At 59.3% G+C, this 25,292-nt stretch overlaps 1 protein-coding gene across 1 annotated transcript; it reads left to right on the top strand.

Moving 5' to 3' along the window:
* Positions 1-1,122: 1,122 nt before the first annotated feature.
* LOC101110922 (cytochrome P450 26B1) lies at positions 1,123-21,714 on the top strand. The gene is made up of 7 exons (XM_004006067.6): positions 1,123-1,450; positions 2,311-2,932; positions 6,358-6,582; positions 15,436-15,711; positions 15,980-16,135; positions 17,664-17,948; positions 18,303-21,714. The coding sequence occupies exons 2-7, from the start codon at positions 2,729-2,731 to the stop codon at positions 18,693-18,695; spliced, it is 1,539 nt and encodes a 512-aa protein (XP_004006116.2). The 5' UTR covers positions 1,123-1,450; positions 2,311-2,728; the 3' UTR covers positions 18,696-21,714.
* Positions 21,715-25,292: the final 3,578 nt, after the last annotated feature.

Genomic DNA, 25,292 nt, shown 5'->3' with positions numbered 1-25,292 from the left:
GGGAGCCAGAATCGCTTCCCCCTGGATCTGTAGTGCTACGACTGTCCACCAGGTGGGGTTCCAGGGCAGAGAGAGAATTGAGATGACCCAGCGCTAGAAGCAAGAAACCGAGCTTTTAAACCTCCGCCAGCCACATCAACCTCGGAAGCGCTCGCACAGGGAGGGACAACACAGATGCTCGCCCCTTAGACACTCACATACATTCTCTTCCGGTGAACTCTAAAACAGAACCCGTATTGGGTGCAGGGGACGTGTTAAAAGGGGAGTCGAATTTCACTTACACACACATCATCCTAACCGAAGGTTAGGTCTTCTGCTCTGGGAGTGCCAGAGTGAACGACGGAGAAAGGGGGCCGAGGGAACAGGACGCGCGGGAGAGGGCGAGCCAGGCGCGGGCTAGACCGTGTCGGGGTTGGCACGCACAGCTCCATGTATCACAGACAGCAGGAGGAGAGGCCAGATGACAGACGGATGCACGATGCACAGACACATTCAGCACCAGAGAGAACACACAGACGCGCAGACACGCCACGCAGCTCCACAGACGTCGGGCCGACCCGGGACACACGCGCGCGCACAGACGCGGCCTTGGGCCGCACGCACACCTCGCCCAGGCGCGCGCGCTGGGCCCTCAGCGGCCGGCTGGGAGAAGGTGGCCGCTCTCACCTGGCATGTTTCTTTATTAATACTAATTTATCAATGAATGTTTGTACCCTACTTCTCCCGCCTCCGGCTGCCGGGCCCGCCGCATTGGTCCTCTTCGCTGGACATTCACCAGACCCGCATCGGGGTTCCTCCGACGCTGCGGGGCGAGGAGGGGGCGGAGGGGACTGCAAAGTGAGGGAGTCTCGAGGTGTCCGAGGGGAAGGCTGCAGCGTCAGCTGCCCGGGACGCGGACGGGGAGAGGGGCACATCGGGTCCTGTAGGGTAAGAGGCGTACAGAAGCGGGGGAAGGGACCTTGGCCTCCAAGGTCTGAGGATGTCGGGATCCAAGATGGGAACTCCCCGCTAGAAGGAACTGGGAGTGACAGATGAGAGGACTGAGGGGTTCCGGGAGGCGGGAGCCGGCGGGGTCCCGCGGGATAGGAGCTGGAGATCCTAAGCGCAGGTTCAGGGGCTTTTGGCGCCCCTCAGTCCAGAAGCGGTCCGCCCGAGACCTCAGCTGCTGGGGCGACAGCCCACGCGGGACTGCCTGGGGGGCGAGAAGGGGGCCGGGGGCCCGGGAGCGGGGAAAGAGGGAGCGAAGTAGCCTAGCCGCCAAGCGGGCACCATGCGAGCGCTCACCGTGTGTGTGTGTGTGTGTGTGTGTGTGTGTGTGTGTGTGCGTGCGCGCGCGTGTGTCTGTGTGTGTCTCATCTCGTCCGTCTGTAGGTGCCGGGCTCAGCGAGACGCCGGCGAGAAGGAAGAGGAGGCGAGAGGTGAACTGAGTTTGATCCTGCGGCGGCTACAAGTGGGTCCGCGGCGGGCGGCGGGCTGCGGGCGGCCGGGGCGGGGCAGGAGGCCGGCGGGCGCTCACACGCTCCGGCCGCCGGCCTCTCACCACGCCTCCGGCTTCGAGAGCGCGGCGGGGGGGTGGGGGGAGGGTTGAGGGGGGGGGGGGGGGGGGGGGGCCCTGGCGGAGGGCCCACGGCGCAGCCTCCCGCCTCTATATAAACACACGCATCGCCTGGCTCTCAGAGGCACAAATTCACATTGAGGGAAGCTTTTAAAACCATCAGCCCTGAAATCCTGCCTCCGGCTTTTCCCCCCCTTTCATTCCTTTTGCCTTCCTTTCTTTTTCCCCCCTTTCTTTCCCCAGCAGCAACTCCAGAGCCGAGAGACTGCGTCCCGGGACGGACTGCCTTTCCTTAATTGATACAATAGCCCAGCTCGGGTTTTCACCTCCTCCCCCAACCCCACCCCGCCTCACCCCTCCCGCCCGCCGCCGCCGCCGCCGCCGCCGCCGCCCCAGCGCCCGCCCGGGGCTCTGTCGCCGGCTGCGTCCCGTCCGGGCCGCGGGCCGCCGGCTCCGCACCCGCGTCCGCCTCGCCGCCTCGCCTGCCGCGCCCGCCTCGGGGGTGCAGCGGCGGCTCCGGGGCTCCGGCGCGCCGCCCCGGGCAGCCCAGAGGCGCTGAGCTCGGCCTCTCCACTCGCCTCAGCCGGGGAGCCTTCCCCCTTGCACCCAAAGTTTCTGGGTTCGTTGGAATTTGGGGATTCAGGATTTTTCCTTTTTTTAAAAACCTAGGAATTTGAGGGGAAAACTTTTGACAAATCCATCGCACTTTCTCTCCGCTAGTTCTCTGTCCCCCTTCTTCTTTTTTTCCCAAACAGGGGAAGGGGCTTACGAGAGAGACTCCCGCTGGACAAAGTTTTCCCCAAGTTTTCCGAGTGTGATGGTTGCGGGGAGAACCAGCCCATCAGCTTGATTCACGACTTCGTCTCGCCACCCCTCGAGCAACCCCTAAGCCCGCTATAAGGGAACACACAAACAAACAAACAAACAAAGTTACCCCCCGAGTCGCCTCGTGTCTCCTCTCTCTCTTCTTCTAGGCGATTTCCCACCCGCCTCTGCTCTCCCTCACAACCTCCACTTCCCTTCCCTCGGCCCCTTGCTCCTTCTCTGTTTCGGCTGGAGGTGCCAGGACCCCCGGCCGAAGCCTCCCCTCCCCCGCCGCTCGCGTCCCTTCTCGTCTGGCCCTCCCCTCCCCCGCCGAGGCCCGCACAGCCAATCCCCCGAGCGGCCGCCAACATGCTCTTTGAAGGCTTGGAGCTGGTGTCGGCGCTGGCCACCCTCGCCGCGTGCCTGGTGTCGGTGACGCTGCTGCTGGCCGTGTCGCAGCAGCTGTGGCAGCTGCGCTGGGCTGCCACCCGCGACAAGAGCTGCAAGCTGCCCATCCCTAAGGGCTCCATGGGCTTCCCGCTCATCGGAGAGACCGGCCACTGGCTGCTACAGGTAAGGGCGCACTCACTCCGTTGCTCTCCAGGTTCCGCTAACGGCGAGCACCGGGCGGATGGAGCCGCGGGCCGGCCAGGGGGCGCCGGGAGCCTGAAGGCACCAGTCCCCGCCCCGCCCCTTCCCTCCACTCCGCCTGAGCCGCCCGGGCTTCCCCTGCCCGCCTGCGGCGTGGTTCTGAGCCCGCTGGCGCCGGGTGCGCAGGTTCAAGGGGGTGGTAAGAGAGGTCCCTGGATCCCAGAGGGCTCCCAAGACCGACTTTTTCCAGCCGCGGGCGACTCAGCAGGGGTGCGCCTAGCGTCCTGGGGGCTTCCCGAGCCGCGCGAGTTGGAGGGGGCGTCCCGTCTAGAGCCGCTTTCGCCTCCTTCGCGTTCCCGTCCCGCTGGCTGTCGACTTCCCGGTCTTTGTCGGTGTACCTGGGACCCGAAAACCGAGTCAGGGATAGAAAGAGTGGGCCAGTGGCAGCCGGGATTGCCGCTCTGTTCCCGCCGCGTCCCGTGCTGGCCACGCCAGGTACTACTGCCCTGGTCCACGGTTTGAGAAAGTGTGTGTGTTTTGTGGTGGGAGAAGGAGGAGGTAACCCAAGGAAAATGAGAAGCCTGAGACCCGAGGTTTCTCGACTTTCGGAGAAAAGGGTCTATTTACTTACTGGGTGGGGACAGTCTAGCAGGGGAGAGGAACTTGGGAGAGGTGTGTGAGATCCATAGAGAGCGTTTGTGTTTGTTGTTAGACGCCGCGCAAAGCACACTGCCGGCGATAATCGGGGTGGGCCTGTCGGGGACCAGACCCAGGTAGGTAATGGGGAAATTAATCTGGAATTAACCTCCTCAAGCGCTAGACAATCGCTTTTGCAATGTGTTAAACAGCAGGTTTTTCTTTGGGATGGGGGTCCTCTGGGTTAACCGCGGGAGGTGTGTTGCGTGCGCGTGTGCACGCGGTTTGTCTGGCAGATGCTGATGAGAATTAGAAGGATGGCTGTACTGAAACAGACAGTCCAGGCCCAGGAAAGCTGGGGCGGGAGGTGAAGGCAGAGACCTGTGGGTTTAGAAGTGCGAAAGCTTGGCTTGAAATTAACAGACGCGTGCAATCCGCGCGTGCACACAGACACCCAGCGCAGCCCCGCCCCGCCCGGAGCCAATTGACAGGAGAGCTGGGGCGGGAGGGGCAGGCGAGGTTCCTCTCCCCAGTGGTCTTCCCAAGTCCCGAAATCAAACTCATCTCTTTGGGGCTCGTGCAGCAAGGTGGGGTTCATTTCGACCAGTGAGACCTACATACCCCTCCCCCACCGCCGTGAAGAAGTCCCTAGAGCCTCTCCCGTGCCAACACACTTAAAGGGTTAACTGCAGCGGTGGTCTAGGCTTTTGGCCGAGAATTTAGGAAATAAAATAATTCACAGGGGCGTCGGCCCCTGCCTTGTTATAGCCAATCTGCCGAATTCGCGGTCTGGCCCCCCCTTTCTTTACCCCCCTCCCCCGGCCACCAACGTCCCCCTGACCTTTCCTCCGAATCCCACAAGGGCCTCCGGGGCTCCGCGTCCAACTCGCACGTAAGATGGGGAGGAGGAACCAGGCCTACGCCTCCCCATCCGTCCGCCCCCGGGGGGCCCTTGACCCTCCCGGCGGGCGGGTAATGAGAGATGCGTGTAGAGGAGCAGTGAAGGGGTTAATGGGATCCCTCTGAATCCCAGCTTTATTTTTTCGGAGTCATTTATCAGATTTTACTGGGGGACCTCCAAGGGCTCTCCGTTTCCACCGTGCGCCATCTAAACAGAGCCCAGGGCTAAAAATACAACATTTTTGTATAAATTGGACTCGCGGCCCGAGCGGCCGCCCCTATGAAAGTCCTCTTTGTGAAGACCGTGGAAACGGCGGACAAATAACCCTTTATTAATACCACAAAAAACGCACTTTAATTATAGTTAGGCAGATCAGAGGCGGGGGGGGGGGTGGTGCGGCGGGAGAAAGGCGGGGGCGACCTCGGAAAATTCACAGCCCAACTTTTGTGTCGAAAGAAAAGAAAAACAGAGGAAACGCAGGAGAGGAGCGAAGGAGAGTCAGACGGAGTGAGAGAGACCGGTACCTCTGGCAGAGCGAGGGAGCCCCGCTCCTCAGCCCACTTCGGTCGCACCTCCACCCTCGCCTCGATTTCTCTTAAAGGGGTAGGCGCCGCCTAGAAGTGCCGCAGAGTGGCGGGAGTTCTCCCCCACCCGCCAACCTGGAGGCGCGGGCGCTCCGGGCTCGCTCCCTGTCGCGCGCCCGGGCCGGAGGCACATGTGGAAAAGTGATTAGGGCTCCGGGTTCTGCAGAGTCACTTTTCGGCGGGGCTGGGGTGTGTACACATCTAACTGGCGAATACTTTTCCTCCGAAGAAAGGAAAGTGAGGAGGGGGACCAACCGGGGAAAAGAGGAAGCCGAGGGTCCCTTCGGGGGGTGCATGACCCCGCAGGTCTGGAGCCCGCATCCGCACGTCTGCTGGCGGGCAGGCGGGACAGCCTGACAGGTGGCGCCCCTCCCCCTTCACCGGGTTGCAGCCGCGGCCGGAGAAGGGTTAATGCGGGGCTGGGTGGCGAGCAACGACGTCAAAGGTGAGCGGGACGCCCCTGCCCCCGCCCCTCGGAGGTCCCCTCGGTTTCCGGTACCCTCGTGGGGCCAGCACCGCCAGCTCCTCCGAGCGCCCGGCCTGGGCCGGGGCCTGGCTCTGCTCGGCTCGCGCCGCCGCCGGGGATCCGGTTACCTGTGACGGCCGCCCAGCCCCGCCCCGCCCCGCCCCGCGGGAAGCGCCTTCCTCTGCGCTCGCGTTCCAAACTCCAAGGCGGCGACCAAAGTCCTGCTCAGTTATTTCGGGGCAAATTGCATTCGGAAAATCGCGGCTCCGGGCCCGTGACTCTACCCCGCGGAGCTCTCAGAGGGCCGCCCGGTCCCTTCGAGGCCCACACCCGCGAACGGAAGAAACCCCAACCCCCATCAGTAGTGATTGCCTCGGGGCACCGACCGCTCGCCGCTATAAATAATCTTTGGCCTGCGGCCACCCCGCGGGGTCTCGCCAGCCCGTGGCCGCGAGCCTGGAAATATTTATTCCGAGAGTCTCCCGAGCGCGAGGCGAGGGAGGAGGGAGGCGGAGGCTCTAGTTTAGGGTCTCGCGGTCCGTGATACCTTTTCCCTCCCGCAAGTCATTACTAAAAAAACCTCCCGCGGGGTACCCTGGGCCTCTCGCCCCCTTGCATTATTTATTATCCTCTAGGCCCCACTTCCCAGTTCTCGTGCATGCTATGAAAAATAAAACCTACGTGCGTGCGTGCGTATGTGTGTGAGTGGGATACAGGAGGGTAGGGAACTGGTGCCCGAGGTGAGGTCCTCCGCCCCTCCCCCGAGGGCCCTCGAGGCTGGGCCTCCTGGACGTCCCATCTGGCACTGTGGCCCCTGCAGGGTTCTGGCTTCCAGTCGTCTCGGAGGGAAAAGTATGGCAACGTGTTCAAGACGCACTTGCTCGGGCGGCCGCTAATCCGTGTGACCGGCGCGGAGAATGTGCGCAAGATCCTCATGGGCGAGCACCACCTCGTGAGCACCGAGTGGCCACGAAGCACACGCATGCTGCTGGGCCCCAACACGGTGTCCAACTCCATCGGCGACATCCACCGGAACAAACGCAAGGTAAGAGACTCGCAACCGTGCTCTGATCTTCTTCTTGCGTGCACCCCCTCGGAGTGAGGAGTTCTTGGTGCCCCGGGGACGTCCCCACCAGAATCCGCGCCCGTATTTGCACACCATGCAGGAGAATCCCGAAGCTCCCTGCCTAGACAGCTGCGACCCCAGATCCAGGGCCTGCACAGGCCTCCTCCGGGTCTGCCCTTTTGCTGACCCACCGCACCGTGCGCGCTACCAGGCCCAAAGGGAGGGTCATTGGGAGTTGGTTTGGACAACTTGAACATGCGGCGATAGGGGCGTCCAAAGCCTGTCCTCACCGTGTTCCACAAACCTGGACAAAAAGAGAGGGCGAACGGTGGCCAGCGCTCCTCCTTATCGCCCCTTGGAATCCCGAGGACTAGAAACGGCTCATTCTAAAATCACACCTAGCCTTCCCTGCTGCAGGTTGCTTTAAGGGCACCGCAAGCAGGCGAGGGCGGCTAGGGGCACCTTGTGGCAGCGGTTGCTGGGCCTTGCCTGGGAGGGGCGAGGTGAAATTTGGGCCACCGCGCTCGGATCTGGGCCGAGGGGGAAGTACAAGGGGTGGGATAACAGCCGAGGGGCGGCGGGGGATCAAAGCGCACCTACCCTCCTCCCATAAAGAGGAAGAGAAAGTGGGTGTTTATCCTGTGGATTTCCCGAGCGCCTGGAAGAGGCGAGGAGGAGGCGAGCCAGCGCGCACGGAGCAAGCCTCCCCCGCCCCCTCCCAGGCTGCGCCGCCGCCGCGGCTCCGAGCGCGGGCGGCACGTGCTGTTTGAACTGCAGTAACCCGAAAGCTGAGCCGCCGGCGGGCGGGGCGCCGGCCCGCCGGCTTAAAGCGGCCGCGACGGGGGGAGGCGGCGCTGCACGACCTCCCCTCCCTTCATTTTTTCCATTGGGTCAGAGGACTCACCAGGTTTGAAACCTAGAGGAAAGGGAGAGGCAGCGTGTGATCTCCGGGAAAAGGGGCAGAGCCCGGGAGACAGGAGAGGGCCACGGTGGGCAGCCCCCTCCGCCGGAAGTCTGTGTGTGAACGGAGGAATTCATCCCGTAGAATTCGATGTATTGCGAACGGCCCGCCAAGCGTAGTTCATCGTAACAGACAAAAGGAGGAAAAATCAGAGGGGACTGGTCTGCACATACCCACCCCCGCCCCCGCCCCCGGCCCCCGTCCTCCCCCTCGAAAAGCACGCATTTCAGGGGCTGGGAAAGGGGCTTCTGAAGTAGTCTCTCCAGCTGCTTCATTGGAGCCGGAAGCAGCTAACAGAGCCCGGGGGCAGATGGGGAGGGTTCTCGGGAGTGGCGGGGAGGGGGCTGCCAAACACTTCTTTTTTTCTTTTGGTGTAACTCCACCAAAGTTTATTTTAAAGAGTTAGGAGAGAGCCTGAGACTCAGAAACCCAGCTTCAAAGAATGTGGTTTAGAAAGCCATTTTTGTCCGCCGCTCACAGAAGAGGACCCTGAGGCTTAGAGAGGTTGAGGGACTTGAAACAGGTCAGGTCAGTTCAGTTCAGTTCAGTCGCTCAGTCGCGTCCGACTCTTTGCGACCCCATGGACTGCTTGCAGCAGTCCAGGCTTCCCTGTCCATCACTAACTCCCAGAGGTCGGGAAACAGGTCGGGAAGGAAGAAAAGGCAGGGCAGGGCCTGCAACACTGGCGTCTCTGGGAAGAGCGTTTCTAAGCCACCAAGGACAGCCTACTCAGCCCTGCCCACCTGGGGCTGCCAGAAGCTGAGGGTGGAGATGGGGGCGGGGAGGGGGGGCGGTGCTGGGAGGAAGAAAGCTTGATCAGGACCTGAGTGTGAGACCCTGGGGATGTGGAAGGTTTGCGGGGAGGCTCTTGCCTTGCAGTTGCATTCACCCTCTGCCTAACTTGGCTGTAGGCCTTCAGGTGGGGCAGGGCCCTCCTGGAAAGTCCCCGAGGGCTTAGCTTTCTGTGGTCCGTTTGGAAGGAGGGCGGGAGGGTGGGGGAGGGGGGACCCCGTGAATGCTGCTGGAGGAATACTCAGGGAAGGAAGCCTGGGGGACAGGGTGAGGTGGTGGGACCTGAGAGAGGCCAGAAAGCTGGACCACCGAGGAGGCACGGATAGTGTCCCTCTTGCTGGCACCCTTGCCCTCTAGCTCCTTGGGGGTCGGGAGCAGCCAGAGACGAGCTCATCCTGACAAGAGATTTGGGGACCCTCTGTGTGTACTGGTGGTGGCCTTGTTAGGTGGCATGTGTGTGTCTTATGTTAAAAAGACAGATGAAAAGGTCCTTCTCCCCCAAATCGTTAATTGGTGTTCCAGCAGCTTAAGTTTACTGAGTTAAATAGCAGGGCTTGGGCTAGAAACGAACATGGAAGGTAGGTACACAAACATAAAGGCAAGGTCCTTGCCCTTGAAGAGTGGAATCTGGCTGGAGGGATGAGAAGAGAATACTCAGGGGCACACATATGGGTCGAGAGAATGGCCTGTTTGCTGGACCCAGTGCCTGGTAGACCCACTTTGGCCAGGGTTGGGGCTGCCCCATGGCTCTCCTGCTGCCTTATCCAGCCCGCACTGCAAGCAGGGACCCTGGCCTGCTGAGGGTAAGCATGTACCCGCAGGAAGTGGGGCCCAGGTGTAGTGAGGCCCTGCTGGTGGGGAACTAGGAGCGTCACTGTTTCCATTGGGGGCAGGTACCCCACCCCTTCTCTGGGAGGTCTGACCAGATGTGCTGGGAAGGGGTTCCTCACAGTCATCGCTGAAGTCCAGGTGTTTGTCCAGGCTGCCCTGGTGGTCTAGGGCCCAGAGGGGTAGGGTTGCCAGGGAGAACACCTCGCCCAGTCTAACAGAGTCCTCTCTGGACTCCAGGCCAGTGTCGTCATAGCCACCACCTCAGATTCTGTCCCCCTCCTCTGTTAGGCCTCCCCTACCTGGGGCCTGGGGAGTCTCTGATTTTGAGGGGAGGGACTGCATCTCTCTATGTATGCGGAGAGGCTGGGTTGCCTGGAAGAGTGCATGGAGAGAAGTAGAGAAGATCGGAGGAGGGTTACCAGAGACACAGAGGAGGGGGACAGGGAGTTGTCATGGGTTGTCCTGGAAGCATCCAGTGCCGAACCCCACACACCAAGATCAGACATTTCCTCTTTTTCTTTGTAGCTAGGGCCTGGCTTCTTTACACTGAAGAGCCAGCATCTTCAGGGCATTTCAGGCAGTGGCCCTGAGATTCTGCCAGAGAACTTGGAGTTCTCAGCATCAGAGTGCATCCCAGGGATGAACTTAGCTTTGGAGCTCTGGACCAGAGAGACCTTAGGAGTGGTCTTCTTGCCCCTCCTACTCTGCCTCCTGGCTCAGGGACTTCGGTGTCCATGACTGAGATAGGGGAACAGCTTCTCAGGTTTTGGGGGTAGGAATTAAGAATCTCTGCCACCCACCTATGGCTCCTCACAGACAGCCTTTCAGCCCCCTGGGTGGGGACGGAGCTCAGGGTCAGGCTCGTTGTACTTCTTTCAGAAATCCTGTGTATGCTGGGATTTGTGTCAGGGTAGAGAGACCAGGAGGTGCTTCGGCAGGAGGGCAGAGCCAAGAGGGTCCACGGTTGCGGGATCCTGCGGGAGGGCAGCTCAGACCGGCTCCAGGTGGCCTTTGAACCAACGCGCAGCCTCTGGCTCCAAAGTCACGTCCATCAGGTTTGGCTCAGGGCCGAAGTTTCTACCTGGGTTGAATGGGAAGACAGTGAATGGCCAGGCAGCCCCGCTCCTGGGAGCTGCCCCCGCCTCCCCCACCTCCAACATAGGCTCAGAGCCTTTGTTCTGCCCGCGGAGGTCCTTCACCAAAAGTTACTGTAGCATCAGGGGCTTCTGAGGGGGCGGTTGACAGGATCGGATGTCTCTGAAGGTCAGCGGGGGAGGGTGCCCATGGCTGGCTGCCAGGGTGCCTGGGAGTGGTCTCCTCCCTCTGTGTACCCTTGTTGGGCAGGGGCAAGTGGTGTGGGGGCTGTTCTCTCCCTTCCCTCTCCCTCCTGCGTCCTCCTCCCAGGGACTGTGATGCTGAGGGTTGTGCTCACTCTCCCAGCCTTGGGAGGCAGTTGTGGCCTTGGCCGGGAGCAGGGAGGCTTGGCCGGGGTCTGCTCCGGCCCTGAGCCCTCTATGCCGGTTGCTGTATCTGTTCCAGGTGCCCCAGGCTGAAGGGCAGAGGTTGGGGGTGCGCCTCCAGGGGCTGACAAAGTTTGAGAGTAAACCAGAGTAGCCAAAACAGCTGGCCTTACCCTTAGAATACACTTGGGCCCTTGAGGAGCGTCCCCCAGGCTCATAGATACATTGGAGTCCCCAGGACTGCTAGAGGCTGGCTCAGTGGGTTTGGAGTGGTGGGAGGCCAGGTATTCAGGGACCCTGGTCAGTGTGGCCAGTCATGCCTGGGACTGTGACCTTGGGAGGCTATTCCTGCTTTGGGCCTCAGCTTTCCAAGGGGGTTTGTCTCTGGCTGGAGGAGGGTTAGAAGGGTCTGGGAAGACCTTCTCAGAGTCTGTGGCTCAGCAGAAATGTACCAAGTGCTGCTCTCCCCTCACCCACTGGGTGCTTTTGTTGTATGTGGAAGAATTAGGGGAGACAGTCAGAGCTGGACTCAAACAGGGGACAGAAACTCTGTTCCCACAGGTGCTGAGGACCCAGAAGGGGCATGCACAGGCTGGGCAGGGCAGGGGTGGGGGGTATGTCTGGCCAGCACCTCCCCGTCAGAGGGTCTGAGTGGGGCCTGACTCAGGAGGCAGCCAGGGTGAAGTGGAGGTCCAGTGGAAATGCCAGGCAGCCAAGGGGTGACGTCCTCTCCTGTCCTCCCCCTTCCTTGAGTATAAAGTACACACCTTGGCGTCACCCCTGTGCTGTGCGGACAGCTGCCTCGGCGGCTGCCCGCCCTCTGTTATTCTTTCCACTCGCAGCCTGCGGCTCCGGTGGCTTGGCGGGGTGGCCTGCCCGGGCCCCCACCCTCCCGGGCAGCCGCTTCCATTCCTCCCAGTCTGAGTCACTGGCCCGGGGAGTGGGTTCCCTCTCCGGCTCTTCCAGCTTCTGAGGCTGCCCATCTTTCTCTGCATCCATCCAGTTGTGAAGGGGCAGTTATCTGGCTGAGTGGGTCAGCACAGGGCTCTGGGGACCTGGTGAGCTACTCCCCTCCCAGGGTGAGACATGGGGTGGGGGGCCTCAGGGTGTGAGGGAGACATTTGCAGATACAGTCACAGGGAATCTGAGCCTTGCTTGACAGGCCCCCTGGTGACTACCCCAGCCCCCGCTATGGAATCCACTTTTATTCCAGGGAGAGGAAGAACCAGGGATGGGGGTTCTTGAGCCAACTGCATTGCTGGGAAAGCTGCTGGAGGTGGGGGGAGGGTTTCTAAGCACACCATCCTTCAAGGCCGAGCCTATCCTGCTCGGCTTCCCTGAAGTTCCCAGGTCTCCCGCGCCCTGCCCTCCCAGCACCGATCCGATGGGGCATTCCCTACCTGCTGCTCTCTCTGCCGGGCTCTGCAGAGCCAGGCTGGTTCCTGGTGACCTTTGTCCAGCATTCTTGGCTCACTTGTGGGAATTCCCAGGGAAGCCCCAGAGGGAAACAAAGCAGTCCTGGCTCCCGCTGCGACTGCGGTCAGGCCCTGGGCTCTGGGGCCACGGGACACCCTTCGCCTCCTCACCCAGAGCTGCTCCGCCGGCGCCTTCCCCAGTGCCCGAGTGCTGACCCTACCCGCCCCCATGAGCCCCGGCCTTCCTCTGCCCTGGCCAGCACCTCCGCCTCCTCCTGGGCTTTGTGGTGGGCGGTGGTTTCTGGGCTGCCCCAGCTTTGGGAAGCGCCCGCGTTGTTAACCCTGGGCACGGTCCCAGGGATGAGGCCCTGGAGTTTCCCGGCGCCTGGGAGGCCCCGATGCCTGTGGAACAGCTGAGCAGGAGGCAAGAGCGTGGTCTTAATGACCACTAGCAAAGCCCCTTGAGCTTGGAGTGCCCGCAACCTGCCTTTGCTTAGCTTCTCGTTTGGGTAGTTTTTCCCCCTCAGGGGGCCTCTAAGGAGAATCATGGGACTGCCAGGAGGAAAGGGATCCCAGAGCATCCAGTTAGACTCCTGGATGGGTCAAGATAAGGGCCCTGGTTGGGGCTGCAATTCTTTCAGAAGCCCCACCTCAAAGAGCCTACAGATTCAGGCATCTTGGGGTCACTTCAGCTTCTGGCCTTGCTCAGGGCCCCTTCCCACTTGGATGTGAGGTGCGGACCCCCTGCTCTGGAATCGCTCTGCTCAGTCCCAGGTCCCCTTGTGTCCTTCCTGTTGTCCGTGGTTCCCGAGGCTTGAGTAGGAGCAATTCAGCCAGCCATCGCTAGAGGGCGCAGGGAATGTAACCTTTGGGACAGGGCAGGACTTGTCCCTGGGTCCTGCCTGGCCACTCCTCCGGGTGCAGTGGGGTCCCTCAGAGCTCCCCGTTTGGTAGCCCTGGAGTGACCCCTCCTGAGCCACTGTAGCCCATACAGAGTGTGTGAGTAGAGGCCCAGCAGGCAAATATATCATGTGATTATACCAGATTCTGGGCTTTGAAGGGATAGTGTCTACTTAGGGACACATGGATATTGGTGTTTATGTGATTTGTACGTTGAAAGGAACCTCAGAGGTCACCTGGTTCAGCCTCACCAGTTTACAGATGAGGAAACTGTGAGGCCGGGAGGTGATTTGGCCATGATATTACGGTGAGTTGGTGGATGATCTGGGATTAAAACTCAGGTTTCCAGGTGCCAGGCCTGCCTTTTTCTACCACCCACTGCATGGACAGAGGAGCCTGTCAGGCTACAGTCCACGGGATCGCAAGAGTCAGACATGACTTATCGACTAAACCACCACCACCACTGCATCTTAGGAGCCTCGCTGGCATTGACTTTGGCTGGTCCTCGTCAGCATGGGCCTCTGCTTGCTTCCCCCTCCCCTTCCACATGCCCACTTTTGTGCCCAGGTCTTCTGTGTGCAGGGGGCCCTGGCCAGCACCTGCTCCCTTTCCTTCAGGGTAGTGCCCTTGACTCTGCTCTAGACTGGCTGGCTCTGGCCAGGCATGGTGCCCCCACCGTCCCTGCCTGCCCTACCTCCAGCCTCCCCACGGAGGCCTGACAGCCACATATCATCCTGTGTCCCTCAGGAGCCTGCTCGGCTCCCATAGACCACTTTCTGTGGGCTCTTTGCTATTTTATAAGGGCCCCTCGTCAGCTGGTGCTGAGTTCTGGGGCAGTGCGCTGCTCCTACCCATAAAACTCTTGGACCAGGAGTGGAACCTGGAATCCTAAAAACACCAGGGTTGGAGGGGAGTGCTGAGGCAGAGAGCATGCTGGAGGGAGGTGGCCCTGGAAATTCCCCGGGTCCCCACAGCTGAGCAAGGTGTGAGTGACCTGGCCAGGCCTGGGCTGCCCCTGCCACCTCCCCTCATCCCTCTACGTTTCAGCCGTCCCTTAGTAGCAGGAGCAGCCCCAAACAGTGCTGGTTTTTCTGCCCCTCAGCGGCCTCCTTCCCTCCCTCCCTCCCTCTGCCCACCGGGAATTTCGGAATGAAAGTGCTATTGTGAGCGTCTGGCTGGGCCACTGAAGGGCCAGCACTGTTATTTCTGCAAACCAGCCCTCCCATTAGCCATGCAGGGCCGAGGCCAGGAAAATGTTACCTTTTCCTTCTTGAGCTGACTGCAGGGGAAATTCTCACATTTACAGTTTGTGCGGTGGTTGTGTTTGGGGGCAGGAGGGGAGGGTGGGCGCGTGTGTGTGGTTTGCGTGGGGCTGATTGGGGGTGGCTAGAGGGATATTTGTCTCCTTCCTCTGCTCTGCCCCTCCTCTCTCTGCCTTTCCTGATGACCTTTCCCTAGGCATTGGTGGGGGCACCCCTTCTGTCTCCAGGGGTTGGGGCTAGAGGTTGTTGGTTGCCAGTGAGACCCACAGGCCACCAGTAAATAAACTCACATCTTACCCTCTCCTCTACATCTTGGGCAGCAACGTGAAACCGTGCACAGGGGCATCTGGGTGAGGAGGGGCAGGGGGGCTAAGGACTTCTTTGCTCAGGAATTGTAAGGACAGAAAGCAAGGGAGGTGGAAGCAGAGACTCACTGGCTACTTAAAATGAACTGGGAAGATGCAGGGAATTAAAAGACCTTGGCTTTCTGATCTTTTGAGGTGAAAAGCCTTACCTCCATTCCCCTGCCTCCAGACCCGGTCACAGTGAAGACTTCTGGAGGGCACAGTAACAGACACCCTCGGATCTCCACCCAATAGGTGTTTCGCAGGGAGAGAGAGCAACCTTGGGTCTCAGGAAGTTCGCCTTAGACCCTCGTGTTCTGCCATCAGTGGAATAAAAGACCCACCTCCTGCTTTCCACCTCTTCCTTGTCCAGTCCACTCACCTGTGTGCTGTTCCTGCTGGGCACATCTGTGCAGTAGGCATTTGGGAATGCCCCTGCAGTGGAGGGGCAGCCTCTCCCCAGCCCTGCCCAGCCCCCTCTTGTGTTGCCACTCAGCTGGCATGGCCACATGGCCTACAGACCTGTTGGCAGCTGGACTGCCGGGTCTCCAGGCTTTGCCATTGTTTGGAGCACATGCTTTTCTGGGGCTTCAGTAAGGAATGACAGCTCAGGTCACCCTGTGAGTGATGATGAATGTCCCAACTCTGTGAACTGTTTTAATCCCATCCTTCCCCCGCCTTCCCTTCAAGACATGGGCAGTGGGAGGGGGGCTCAGAGCAGAGGAGCCAGCAGAGGGACTGTGACTGGAGACGGGAAGGCCTGAGGCTAGTCAGGGCAAGGACCTGGAGTTTGCCTGATCGCGGTCATGGGGACTGTGCTTCGGCTGGGCAGGCCTGAGTCTGTCTGACCAGTTCACTCCCCTGCAGGTCTTCTCTAAGATCTTCAGCCATGAGGCCCTGGAGAGCTACCTGCCCAAGATCCAGCTGGTGATCCAGGACACACTGCGTGCCTGGAGCAGCCACCCTGAAGCCATCAACGTGTACCAGGAGGCTCAGAAGCTCACCTTCCGTATGGCCATCCGCGTGCTGCTGGGCTTCAGCATCCCCGAGGAGGACCTGGGGCACCTCTTCGAGGTCTACCAGCAGTTTGTGGAGAACGTGTTCTCCCTGCCTGTCGACTTGCCCTTTAGTGGCTATCGGCGGGTGAGCACGCAGGGCCTGGGTGGAGAAGAGATGGGCATCCATGAGCTTCCCTCAGGGAGGGGCAGTGACTGCTAAGATGGTCACTGGTCACACTGGCAGAGAGGGGTTTCAGTGGGAGGGCATGGTGGACCCTTCACCTGGGGTCTCTGCTGCTTAGATGGAAAATTCTCAGAGGATTCGCCACTATACCTTGCCAGAACTTGGGAGGAGGCCCTTGGTGACCCTGCCCTCCCCCTTGGGTAACCAGACGACCTCCTCCCTGCCTCAGGGCATTCAGGCAAGACAGACCCTACAGAAGGGCCTGGAAAAGGCAATCCGGGAGAAGCTGCAGTGCACGCAGGGCAAGGACTACTCAGACGCGCTGGACATCCTCATCGAGAGCAGCAAGGAGCATGGGAAGGAGATGACCATGCAGGAGCTGAAGGTGGGCCCGCCCGCCCCCGCCCCCCGCCCCCCCCCCCCCCCCCCCCCCCCCCCCCCCCCCCCCCCCCCCCCCCCCCCGCCCCCGCCCGCCCCCCGCCCCCGCCCCCCGCCCCCGCCCCCGCCCCCGCCCCCGCCCCCACCGGGCAGCGCAAGTGCGCAAACTCCACCCCGGGACTGCACGTGCACCCTTACGGGTGGGGCCGTCCCTTCCCTCCCCATGACTTGCTGTGCACACAGTCCTGGTGATGAACTGGTCCCCACAGCAGCTGGGCCGCGGGCTCTCCATCCCACCACAGTTCCCTCTACCATTTTGGAAAAGATGCTGGAAATTGGATCCTAGAAATCCTGAACAGATGTGGCGTCAGGGGCATTGCCGACCCCCTCGTCTGCTCCTCACCCCAGCTCTCCCCCCGTCCAGTACTCACTACTGCAGTGCCTTTCATGGTCACAGCAGCCTTAGGAGCTCACCTAGGGAAACGAGGCCCAGAAGGAGAAGCCACGTGCTGGAGAGCGGCCTCAGCCCTTGGGGAGGAGCAACCTTTTCAAATGGGAGGCGCAGCCTGCCTGGCACGGGCCAAATCCAGCTGGGCTGCCAGCCCCAGGACTGTCCTCTCTGGGCTCCAAGAAAGTCTTCCTGCCTCCCCTTTCTTGAGGTGGATGTTCATCCTCACTTAGACTCTGCTGCCCACATGCTTCCCAGGTGCCCGTGGACACTGAACTGCCGACTGCTCCATCCCTGTCTCTGCTTCCCCTTTTTTTTTGTTTTTTTGTTTTTTTTTTTTTTTTTTGTTGTTGTTGTTGTTGTTAAATCTCTGACGAGCCAGAAAGGAGCTCAAAAGACTTCCCATTTCATAAGAAGTTTTGTGACTTGTAGGTAGTGCCATGGCAAGTAAGGGACATACTCGTTCACTCTGCTCTCTGGGCTCAGCATCCATATTTGTAAAATGCAGGGCTTGGAATGAGACGGCTTGGGGAGGCCTTTTCATGGGGCACCATTGCTCCCCAGAGGGCCCTGGAGGGGCTCTAAGTCATCGGGGGGCCACCTCGCCTCAGCCTTCTCACTGCAGGTCCCATCCCAGGTCCTCCTGCCTCCTTAACCTCTCAGCTCTCCTGACCATCTACCACCTCCCTCCTCCTCCTGAGGAGGAAGGAAAAGCTGGGGCTGCCAGTCTGGAGGCCCAGCTGGAGACCCTGCACCACACTCTGCTGGCCCGAACAGTGCCTGCTCCTTGGGATTTGCTCTTTTTCCTGTGAGCTCACTGCACTGATGAGGGCTGATGGCCAGCCCTGGAATCCAGCAGTGAGTGGGAAGCAGCCATGCCCCAGGGGACTTTTAGGCTAGTGCCTCTGCCCAGTCAGGGGAATGGACCTATGTCCACCGTGGCTGACATGCCCCAGCAATGTGAGACTCAGAGGAAGCACCAGGGCTCAAATAGATGGCCCCAGGGTCGGGGGGACATGGGTGGGAAGGGGCTGCCGCCAGGCTGAAAACCCAGGTCGAAAGCGGCACCTCCTCTCTGCTGCTGCAGGACGGGACCCTGGAGCTCATCTTTGCTGCCTATGCCACCACTGCCAGCGCCAGCACCTCGCTTATCATGCAGCTGCTGAAGCACCCGGCCGTGCTGGAGAAGCTGCGGGAGGAGCTGCGGGCCAAGGGCCTCTTGCACAGTGGCGGCTGCCCCTGCGAGGGCACGCTGCGCCTCGACACGCTCAGTGGGCTGCACTACCTGGACTGCGTCATCAAGGAGGTCATGCGCCTGTTCACGCCGGTCTCCGGCGGCTACCGCACGGTGCTGCAAACCTTCGAGCTCGATGTGAGACTCCCATGGGCTGTGGGGCGGGCCAACGGGAAAGATCAGCTCCCCGTGGGGTACCTCAGTCCCAGTCTCATGGGGAGATGATGCTGACTTTCAGGAAGCTTTCAGGCTAGTAGGAGGGTCCTTGCCCCAAATGCTGGGTCAGATGCAGCCCCCCTGGGTGTCCTGTGAAGCTGCCGTGAAACATCTATAAATAGGTGGACTGACATGCCCAAAGGAGAGCCTGGCCAGGCCCCCAGGACCACAGTGGGAACATCTGGGTGGGGGCTGGCAGGCAGAAGGTCGTGGGTCCTCTGAGACCCCCTCTGGTTCTCACCACCCCTCCCCGTCCCTTCCCCTACCTGCCTCCAGGGTTTTCAGATCCCCAAAGGCTGGAGTGTCATGTACAGCATCCGGGACACACACGACACGGCGCCCGTGTTCAAGGATGTGAATGTCTTCGACCCCGACCGCTTCGGCCAGGCGCGGAGCGAGGACAAGGACGGCCGCTTCCATTACCTCCCTTTCGGCGGCGGTGTCCGGACCTGCCTAGGCAAGCACCTGGCCAAGCTGTTCCTGAAGGTGCTGGCGGTGGAGCTGGCCAGCACCAGCCGCTTCGAGCTGGCCACCCGGACCTTCCCCCGCATCACCTTAGTCCCCGTCCTGCACCCTGTGGACGGCCTCAGCGTCAAGTTCTTTGGCCTGGACTCCAACCAGAACAAGATCCTGCCAGAGACCGAGGCCATGCTGAGCGCCACGGTCTAAGGCTCCAGGCCTCGGGGTGGGAGCGATGGGAGGGTAGTAACCTGTGTGCGGGTGGGGCTGGCGCCCGGGGAAGGGGGAGGGCCCCCCAGGCCTTGCTCTCCCCTGTCCCTCTGCCTGGCAAACCTGCCCCAAGTCAAAAGGGGCCCAGCCTCCGGGGTTGGGCCCTCCCCCTGCCCCTGCGCCTCTCCAGTCTCTCTGGCTCCCAGCAGCTTAGGCCCCAGGCCCCCGGCCCACGGCCCCGCCCCGGGCCCCGCCCCAGGCCCGCATGCCCCTCACAGTGTTAAACCGTTGGCTGTGCTGCGGCCCTTGCTTGTGATGTTCTGAACTGGTCTCTCCCCTCCCTTTTCTTTTGGCCTTTTTAGTTGGAGGTCAGGTGGTTGACATGGGGAGGGAGAAAAAGAGGTGCCCTCTTTGGGCCTCTCTTCGGCACCACCCCCCGCCCCGGCTCAGACAGGCGAGTGCCCCTCCTGGTGTGGCCACCCGTGCCCGTGGGGAACAGCATTGTGGGTAACAGAACACCAGTCACCCTTGGCAGAGCGGGCATGGGTTGTCACCAGCCTGGAGGCCCACCCCTTGCCATTTGGGACGTTTGAAATTACCTATTGCTGCTACTTTTTCTCTCTCTGACCTTGGGGCAAAGGAGCCCCAGGCCCTGTTCTCCCAGCATCCTCCCTGGTGGCCCTGGGCACGCGCACTGACACCCCCACCTTTCCACCAGGCGGCTCAGAGCCCACCCTGCTCCCTGTACACCCACGCCCAAGGCCCTCTGCCCATGGGCTGACCCCTGCACCCCATCCCCCGTATTTATTCACTTATATAACCGACTCTTGGTGTTACTGGGACTGGAACAAGCATTCCACCGTCCCCTGGCTTCCATCCCAGCTATCCCAGGCAGGACTTCTGCAAGTGACCCAGCCCCCAGCCCCTGCCCCCACCGGCCGAGGGTCGAGCAGCTCCCCCAGGCACCAGACCTTCTGTGGGTTCAACCTCGGAGCCTCACTCACGGGGTGAAACCCAGTGGGTCTGCCTTTGTCCTGGGGGGAGATGGGGAAATGGCACGCTGCCTCCCTGCCCGCTCTGTCGGAAACCTCGAGCACAGGGGCCTAGGAGGCCGCTGCCGCCTCCCATATGGTCACTGTCCACCGCGGTGCCCCCCGCTCTGGCTGGTAAGTATGGAGAAGGATACGGGTTCTTCTGACGGGGAGCCAGGGCCTCCGTCATCCCTCCCTTGACCCTCTCCCTTTGCCCTTGGAAAGGTGTCCTTGAAGTCCCTTCCCACCTCTCTGCCACTGTCTGCTTAGCCTAGCTCAGGGGTGTGGGGCCCAGATGAAAGCCAGGGGAGGTGAGAGCAGAAGGCAGCCCTCCCTCGGCCGTGGTGGCTTGAGGTGGCTGTGGGGAGCGCTGCAGCGAGAGCTGAGGAGGAGGGTACGTGCGACTTGTCAAGTGATTTGGTTGAAAATGAGCGGTCAGGGGATGGAGGAGGAATAGCTCCTGCCACTGGCATTTTGAGTGTTGGCAATGAGGGATGCCTCCCAGGATGGTTTTGGGCCTCTGGTGAGTCTCTAAGTGATTTTGTCTGTTTCCAAAATTTCCTCTGCTTTTCATGTTTCTCTGTTGGTGTTTGATGTTATAAAAGCAATGAATCCTCTTTAGGAGAAAATAAAAAACACACAGAAGAATAATGCGGGACACCAGTGCCCCCAGTGGGCTCTCCGCAGCAGTGACCCAGTGGCTTCCCAGTGGCGTCCAGGGGGCAGGTGGCAGCCCTCCACTCCTGCCCCCGCTCACACCTACCCTGTGCTGGGCTTTACGGGAGTGGTTAGTGCCCATGGGCGTTCTCAAGTATTTCATTCGGCTCCTACCTTTTCATTATTTAAGAAGCCAGGGCAGCACAGACATTATTGACAAAATTTGACATTAAAAGAGTAATATTCTCAATTTCCCCCCACACCATTCTGAAAAACAGGCAAAACCCCCCCCACAAAAAAACATATTAAGGACTCATCAAAGCTTGTGAAACAGCTGCATGGTGCACCAGAATTTGTCCCCTACAAAAAGCCCAGTCTCTGGAAGGTCCATGCACCTCTATGCTGACCCATCTTACCCTAAACCAATTGTTTTTTGACTGCTATCTAGGATTGCAGTAATGCAGATTCATCAGGAAGCCCACCAGGCCTGGACCTGGCAAGGGGCAAGGAGCTGGAGGGCTGTGGGAAGCTTCAGTGGCCTTTGGCCACGAGCCTGGGAGGGGCAGAGAAGGCAAGACAGAGGATCCCTGTGAGGGAGGGAAGAAGGATTACTTACCCACTGGGTCTCAAAGGGGTTAAGAAGAGAACTGAAGAAAGCTCTTGACTGGCTGACAGGAGGGTTTCAATGTCGAGACTCATCCATCTCTCCTCTTTACATCCATCCGTGTCTGTGTGCTTGTTGTAGGTTTTATAGTGGTAGCATTAGATGGGTGATGTGTTCTCACTTACCATTCCTACTTGACATTAAAGAGACAGAACCCCACAAAGCTCTTCACGCCATGGGCTTGCAGATTGAAGCACTTTCAATGTTGGGCGCTGGCATTTGTGTTCTGGGCATCATCTTGACTCTGCCCAGATCGCTCTAATTTTATACACAAAACTTGTTTTTTCATAAATGTTATAATTTTGTGTCTGTCTTTATAAACTATTATAAGTACTATTTTTGTTATAATTCAAAATAGATATTTAGTATAAAGTTTTTGCTGTTAAATATTTGTTATTTAGTAAAATATGAATTGTTTCCTCTATTGTAAACATGGTTCAAAATATTAATATGTTTTTATCACAGTTGTTTTAATATTGAAAAGAAGCACTTGTGTGTTGTGTTTTGATCTGAACCTGGTGCCGTGTGAGTGTTTTTGCTGTCATGTGGTTTTACTCTGTATATAATATTCCACATTGCATATTAAAAAAATGTTGTGCATTTTGTGATTTTGGAAATACTCAATGTGGCTCTTTTATAGGCTTCCATAATAAACCGTGAAGACTCACCCTCGTTTGGCTCTCTGGCCTCTGCTTTCTCAGCTCCCTGAAAGGGTCCTCCTGGCCACCTATAGTCCCTTCGTTGACACCCAGTCCCACCCACTTCTCAGGGAGGAAGGTCTTCTCAGAGTTGGTCCTGAAAGGCCACACCCCGCCACTCCCCATGTGAAGGCAGACAGTGGCTGTGTCCTGGGAGCAGCAGGTCCCCCGGGCAGTGGGGGGTGTACTTGGATGGTCACTGGCCCCAGAAGCCTGATGTGGGATGGAGTGACTGGGAGCTGAGTCCTGGCCACGTGGCTGGGCCAGGTGTCTTGGCAACCAGAGTGCGGCAGAATCCAGCTTGTTTACATGAGTGAGGACACGGATATTCACAGCCACACGACAAATAGGAGAGCAGAACTCAGTTCTGGTTTCCAGTCTCACACCCCACGAGGCACTTCTCAGGGCTATGTCATGGGTGTCGCAGGAACGCATTGATTCTGGGACCAAATCAGTTTGCGAAAGGGCTTAAACAGAGTCAGGCACAGATTCCTTCTCAGGCACGCTGAGGGCTGGACAGTGAAGAGCTCACAGGCTACAGGGCTCCCCAAGCCCACTGATGACTGAAACCATGTCCTCTTTGCCCATTCTCACACTCTGTGACTGTCATAGAGCCTAGAGATGACCCTGCAAAAGGCACATCGTCCAGTGCCAGACAAGGAACGTCCAGGGCAGTCCCTAAAACAAGGGGCTGGGGGTGGGGAGGGAGGGAGGGCAGTGAGTAGCAAAGCCGTGGCCCATGGAGCTACACCAGGCACCGGGGGGCCCAGCCCTTGCAAGCGCCAAGCCTCACAGTGCTCAGGCCAGTCCCAGACCCTGTCTGTGCCCGGGCCCTTCCTTGGAGCCTGGGGAGTGAAAGTCCCCACTGAGCTGGCTTGAAAAAGGCCGTTTTGTGGCTGCAGTGTTTCTTTTTGATACAGTCAGTCAGACCCAACCTCAGCCCAGACAGGGCCTCTTACAACCTGGGTCACAGAGCCCGGCCACCCAGAGGGGCATCACCAGCATCTCCTGGGCAGTGCCACCGGTAGGCTGTTTCACCCTGGCTCTGCTTCTCCACCCCAGATCTGTACTCCCTAAGCCCTAACCTCCACCCTGAGGAGGGGAGAGCAAGGTGATCCCCCGTTTCCATAAGCTGAAGCAGAGTCTCAGCATAGCAGGGATGTTCCCAGAGCCATGCAGAAGCAGAGGGTGTCCTGTGCCAGGATGGGGGTCACCTGGCCTGAATAGCACAGGCCCCACCCAAGGGCTCTCTCAGACTGAGGCCTCCAGGGTCAGCAAGAAGCAGCAACAGACATCCCCAGCTTCCACCAGGAAATGTGCCAGTGGAAGGCAGTAGTTTTTCAGAGTGTAAATTCCATCTCTCCCAGTGGAATGTCCTGTGTGGCAGCAGAGGTGAAGGAAGCCTGGTCCTCGGGCTGCCCTCGGTCTGACCGCCCTGCCACGGGGTGGGAGGGCCCGGCTGGGCGGGTGGCTGGCCTGTCATCACCCAGTCTGTCCTGGCCTCTCCCCCGTGGGCCCAGCAGGCCAGTGACGTCTCCCACACGGCTGCCTGCCCCTGGGATCTCCTGGCCTGGAAGGAGAACACAGGCCACTGTGGACAGGCCGACACGGCCGCTGTTTGTCTAGGGGTTGGGGCGCCAGGTTGGAGGGAACTCACAGACCGCACATTCTGCCACCTCCCAGCACTTTTCCAAAACAGCCTGCCTTGGTTGGGCCTGGCTGCCTGGGGTGGCTGGGGGCTGGGCGCCAGGAACAGGGCAGGGGAAAGCAGGGCCTCAGGGCCAGCGAGTGAGGTGGCCAGGTGAGGGCAGAGACAGCACTCTGCCAGAGCCAGTCTGGAGGCTGGGCCTTGGACTGGGGCAGGGGGAGAGGGAGGAGGACTGTGTGTGTCCGTGTTGGGGGCTAAATCAAAAACAAGCCTAAGTCCTCAGCTGAGCCAGCCAGGCTCTGTTCCTCACAGAGGCTCTGAAGCCCTGAGCATGGTGTGGAGGCGGTGATGGTGAAGCAGCAGGCTGGGACTCAGGTTCCGCTCCTTATCTCCGGCCCCACTTCCCCTTCACCGGATTGGTCTGCCCCACTGGCCTCATCCACTCCCAGGGACTCTGGCCTCCCAGGAGATACTTATTCTAGTCCCTGCAACCTTGGCCTTCCCGTGATGCCTCTCCATAACCCTCCTGAACCCTAGTGCTCTAAGCCTCTGGCCCCCTCCATCAGATCCCCCATGCTGCACAGCAGTGGAGCGATGGGTGAGCCCGCAAAGACTTCCATGGGAGTGTGGCACTAAGACATCAACTTTGGAAGCAGCTGGGTCTGCCCCGGGGGGCTGTCAGAGGCACAGTGGGGGATCCTCGGCTGCCAGCAGCCATGTGGCCAGGATGCTGGTCCACGTGAGGGCATCATGCTCCTGTGAGGGAATGTGGGTGGTCTGGGAGGCAGATGCGCCTGCGCAAGGCCCACCTGCTTGGCTATAGTCCTCTCCTTCCTGGCTTGTCTCCAAGAGAGGCCCTTTTTGCCTTGCCTCGTGTCGACTTTTTTTTTTAGACTTGACATTTTGGTAAGTCCTTCCTTCCCACAGCTTTTTTCCTCTGGGACTCACCCTTAAATTCCCTCTGAGAGAAATGTTTTGTAGAACACATTGTGAGTGGTGCCCCCAAGGAATGCAGCAGCGAGAATGCTCCACCCTGAACCCATAGGGCAGTTTTCACAGAGCAACTCGCTGCGAGGACTCTGATTGGTCCAATTTGAGTCACATGCTTATCCCGATGGCAGGAGGATGGCTACCTCTGATTGGTTACCTTGCCGTGGGAGCAGCAACATCGCATATGATTGGCAGCCCAAGGTGGAGGTGGGAGGGAATTGTTGGAGGGGACAGATGGAAGTAAAAGTTACTCCAGAACACAGTCGAGGAGGGAGAGAAAGGAACAAGCAAGATGGAGGAAGGTCCTGGCTGCCGAAGTGATGTGCCAGGACCGTAGAAGGAGGATGTGTGATGAAGGGATAGTTCAAGAGAAGCTCTTAAGTGGCACACTCACACACTTATGGTGAGAATGCGTGGCTGTGATGTCAGCTCCTCGTCCATCAGAATAAAGGGCGCCATGTTTCCAAGGGCTTTGTGTGACAGTGTATGTTGGCATTTTATTTTGAAATAATTATAGATGCACAGAAAGTTGCAAAGATAGTACAAGAGAGGCCCCATGTACCCTCATCCAGTTTCTCCCAGTGGCTTCTTACGTAATTATAGTACAATGGCAAGCCAGGACCCTGACACTGGCACAGTGTTTATGTGTAGTCTGATGCCGTTTTATCAACTATAGATTCATAGTCATCAGTGAAATCAAGATACAGGATCATTTCACCACCACAAAGATCTACATAATGCTTTATAGTCACTCATGGTATACCTCCCCACCAGTCCCTTCTCTCTCTAAGCCCTGGCCACCACTAATTTCCCATGTCTATAATTCTGTCATTTCAAGAAGGTTAAATAAGTGGACTCATTCACTGTGTGATCTTTTGAGATTGTTTCCCCCCCCCCCCGAAAAATCAT

Source organism: Ovis aries, chromosome 3, assembly GCF_016772045.2.
Source record: "Ovis aries strain OAR_USU_Benz2616 breed Rambouillet chromosome 3, ARS-UI_Ramb_v3.0, whole genome shotgun sequence".
Classification (NCBI taxonomy): Eukaryota; Metazoa; Chordata; class Mammalia; order Artiodactyla; family Bovidae; genus Ovis; species Ovis aries.
The sequence above is the reverse complement of the archived record's forward strand: the minus strand, read 5'-3'. Positions and strand labels throughout refer to the sequence as shown.

Excerpts from the sequence above, each read along its gene's own strand:
- LOC101110922 (XM_004006067.6), top strand. The coding sequence starts at position 2,729 with ATGCTCTTTGAAGGCTTGGAGCTGGTGTCGGCGCTGGCCACCCTCGCC. Across the intron at positions 2,933-6,357 it reads CCGGCCACTGGCTGCTACAG|GGTTCTGGCTTCCAGTCGTC; the intron begins GTAAGGGCGCAC and ends TGGCCCCTGCAG. Across the intron at positions 6,583-15,435 it reads TCCACCGGAACAAACGCAAG|GTCTTCTCTAAGATCTTCAG; the intron begins GTAAGAGACTCG and ends ACTCCCCTGCAG.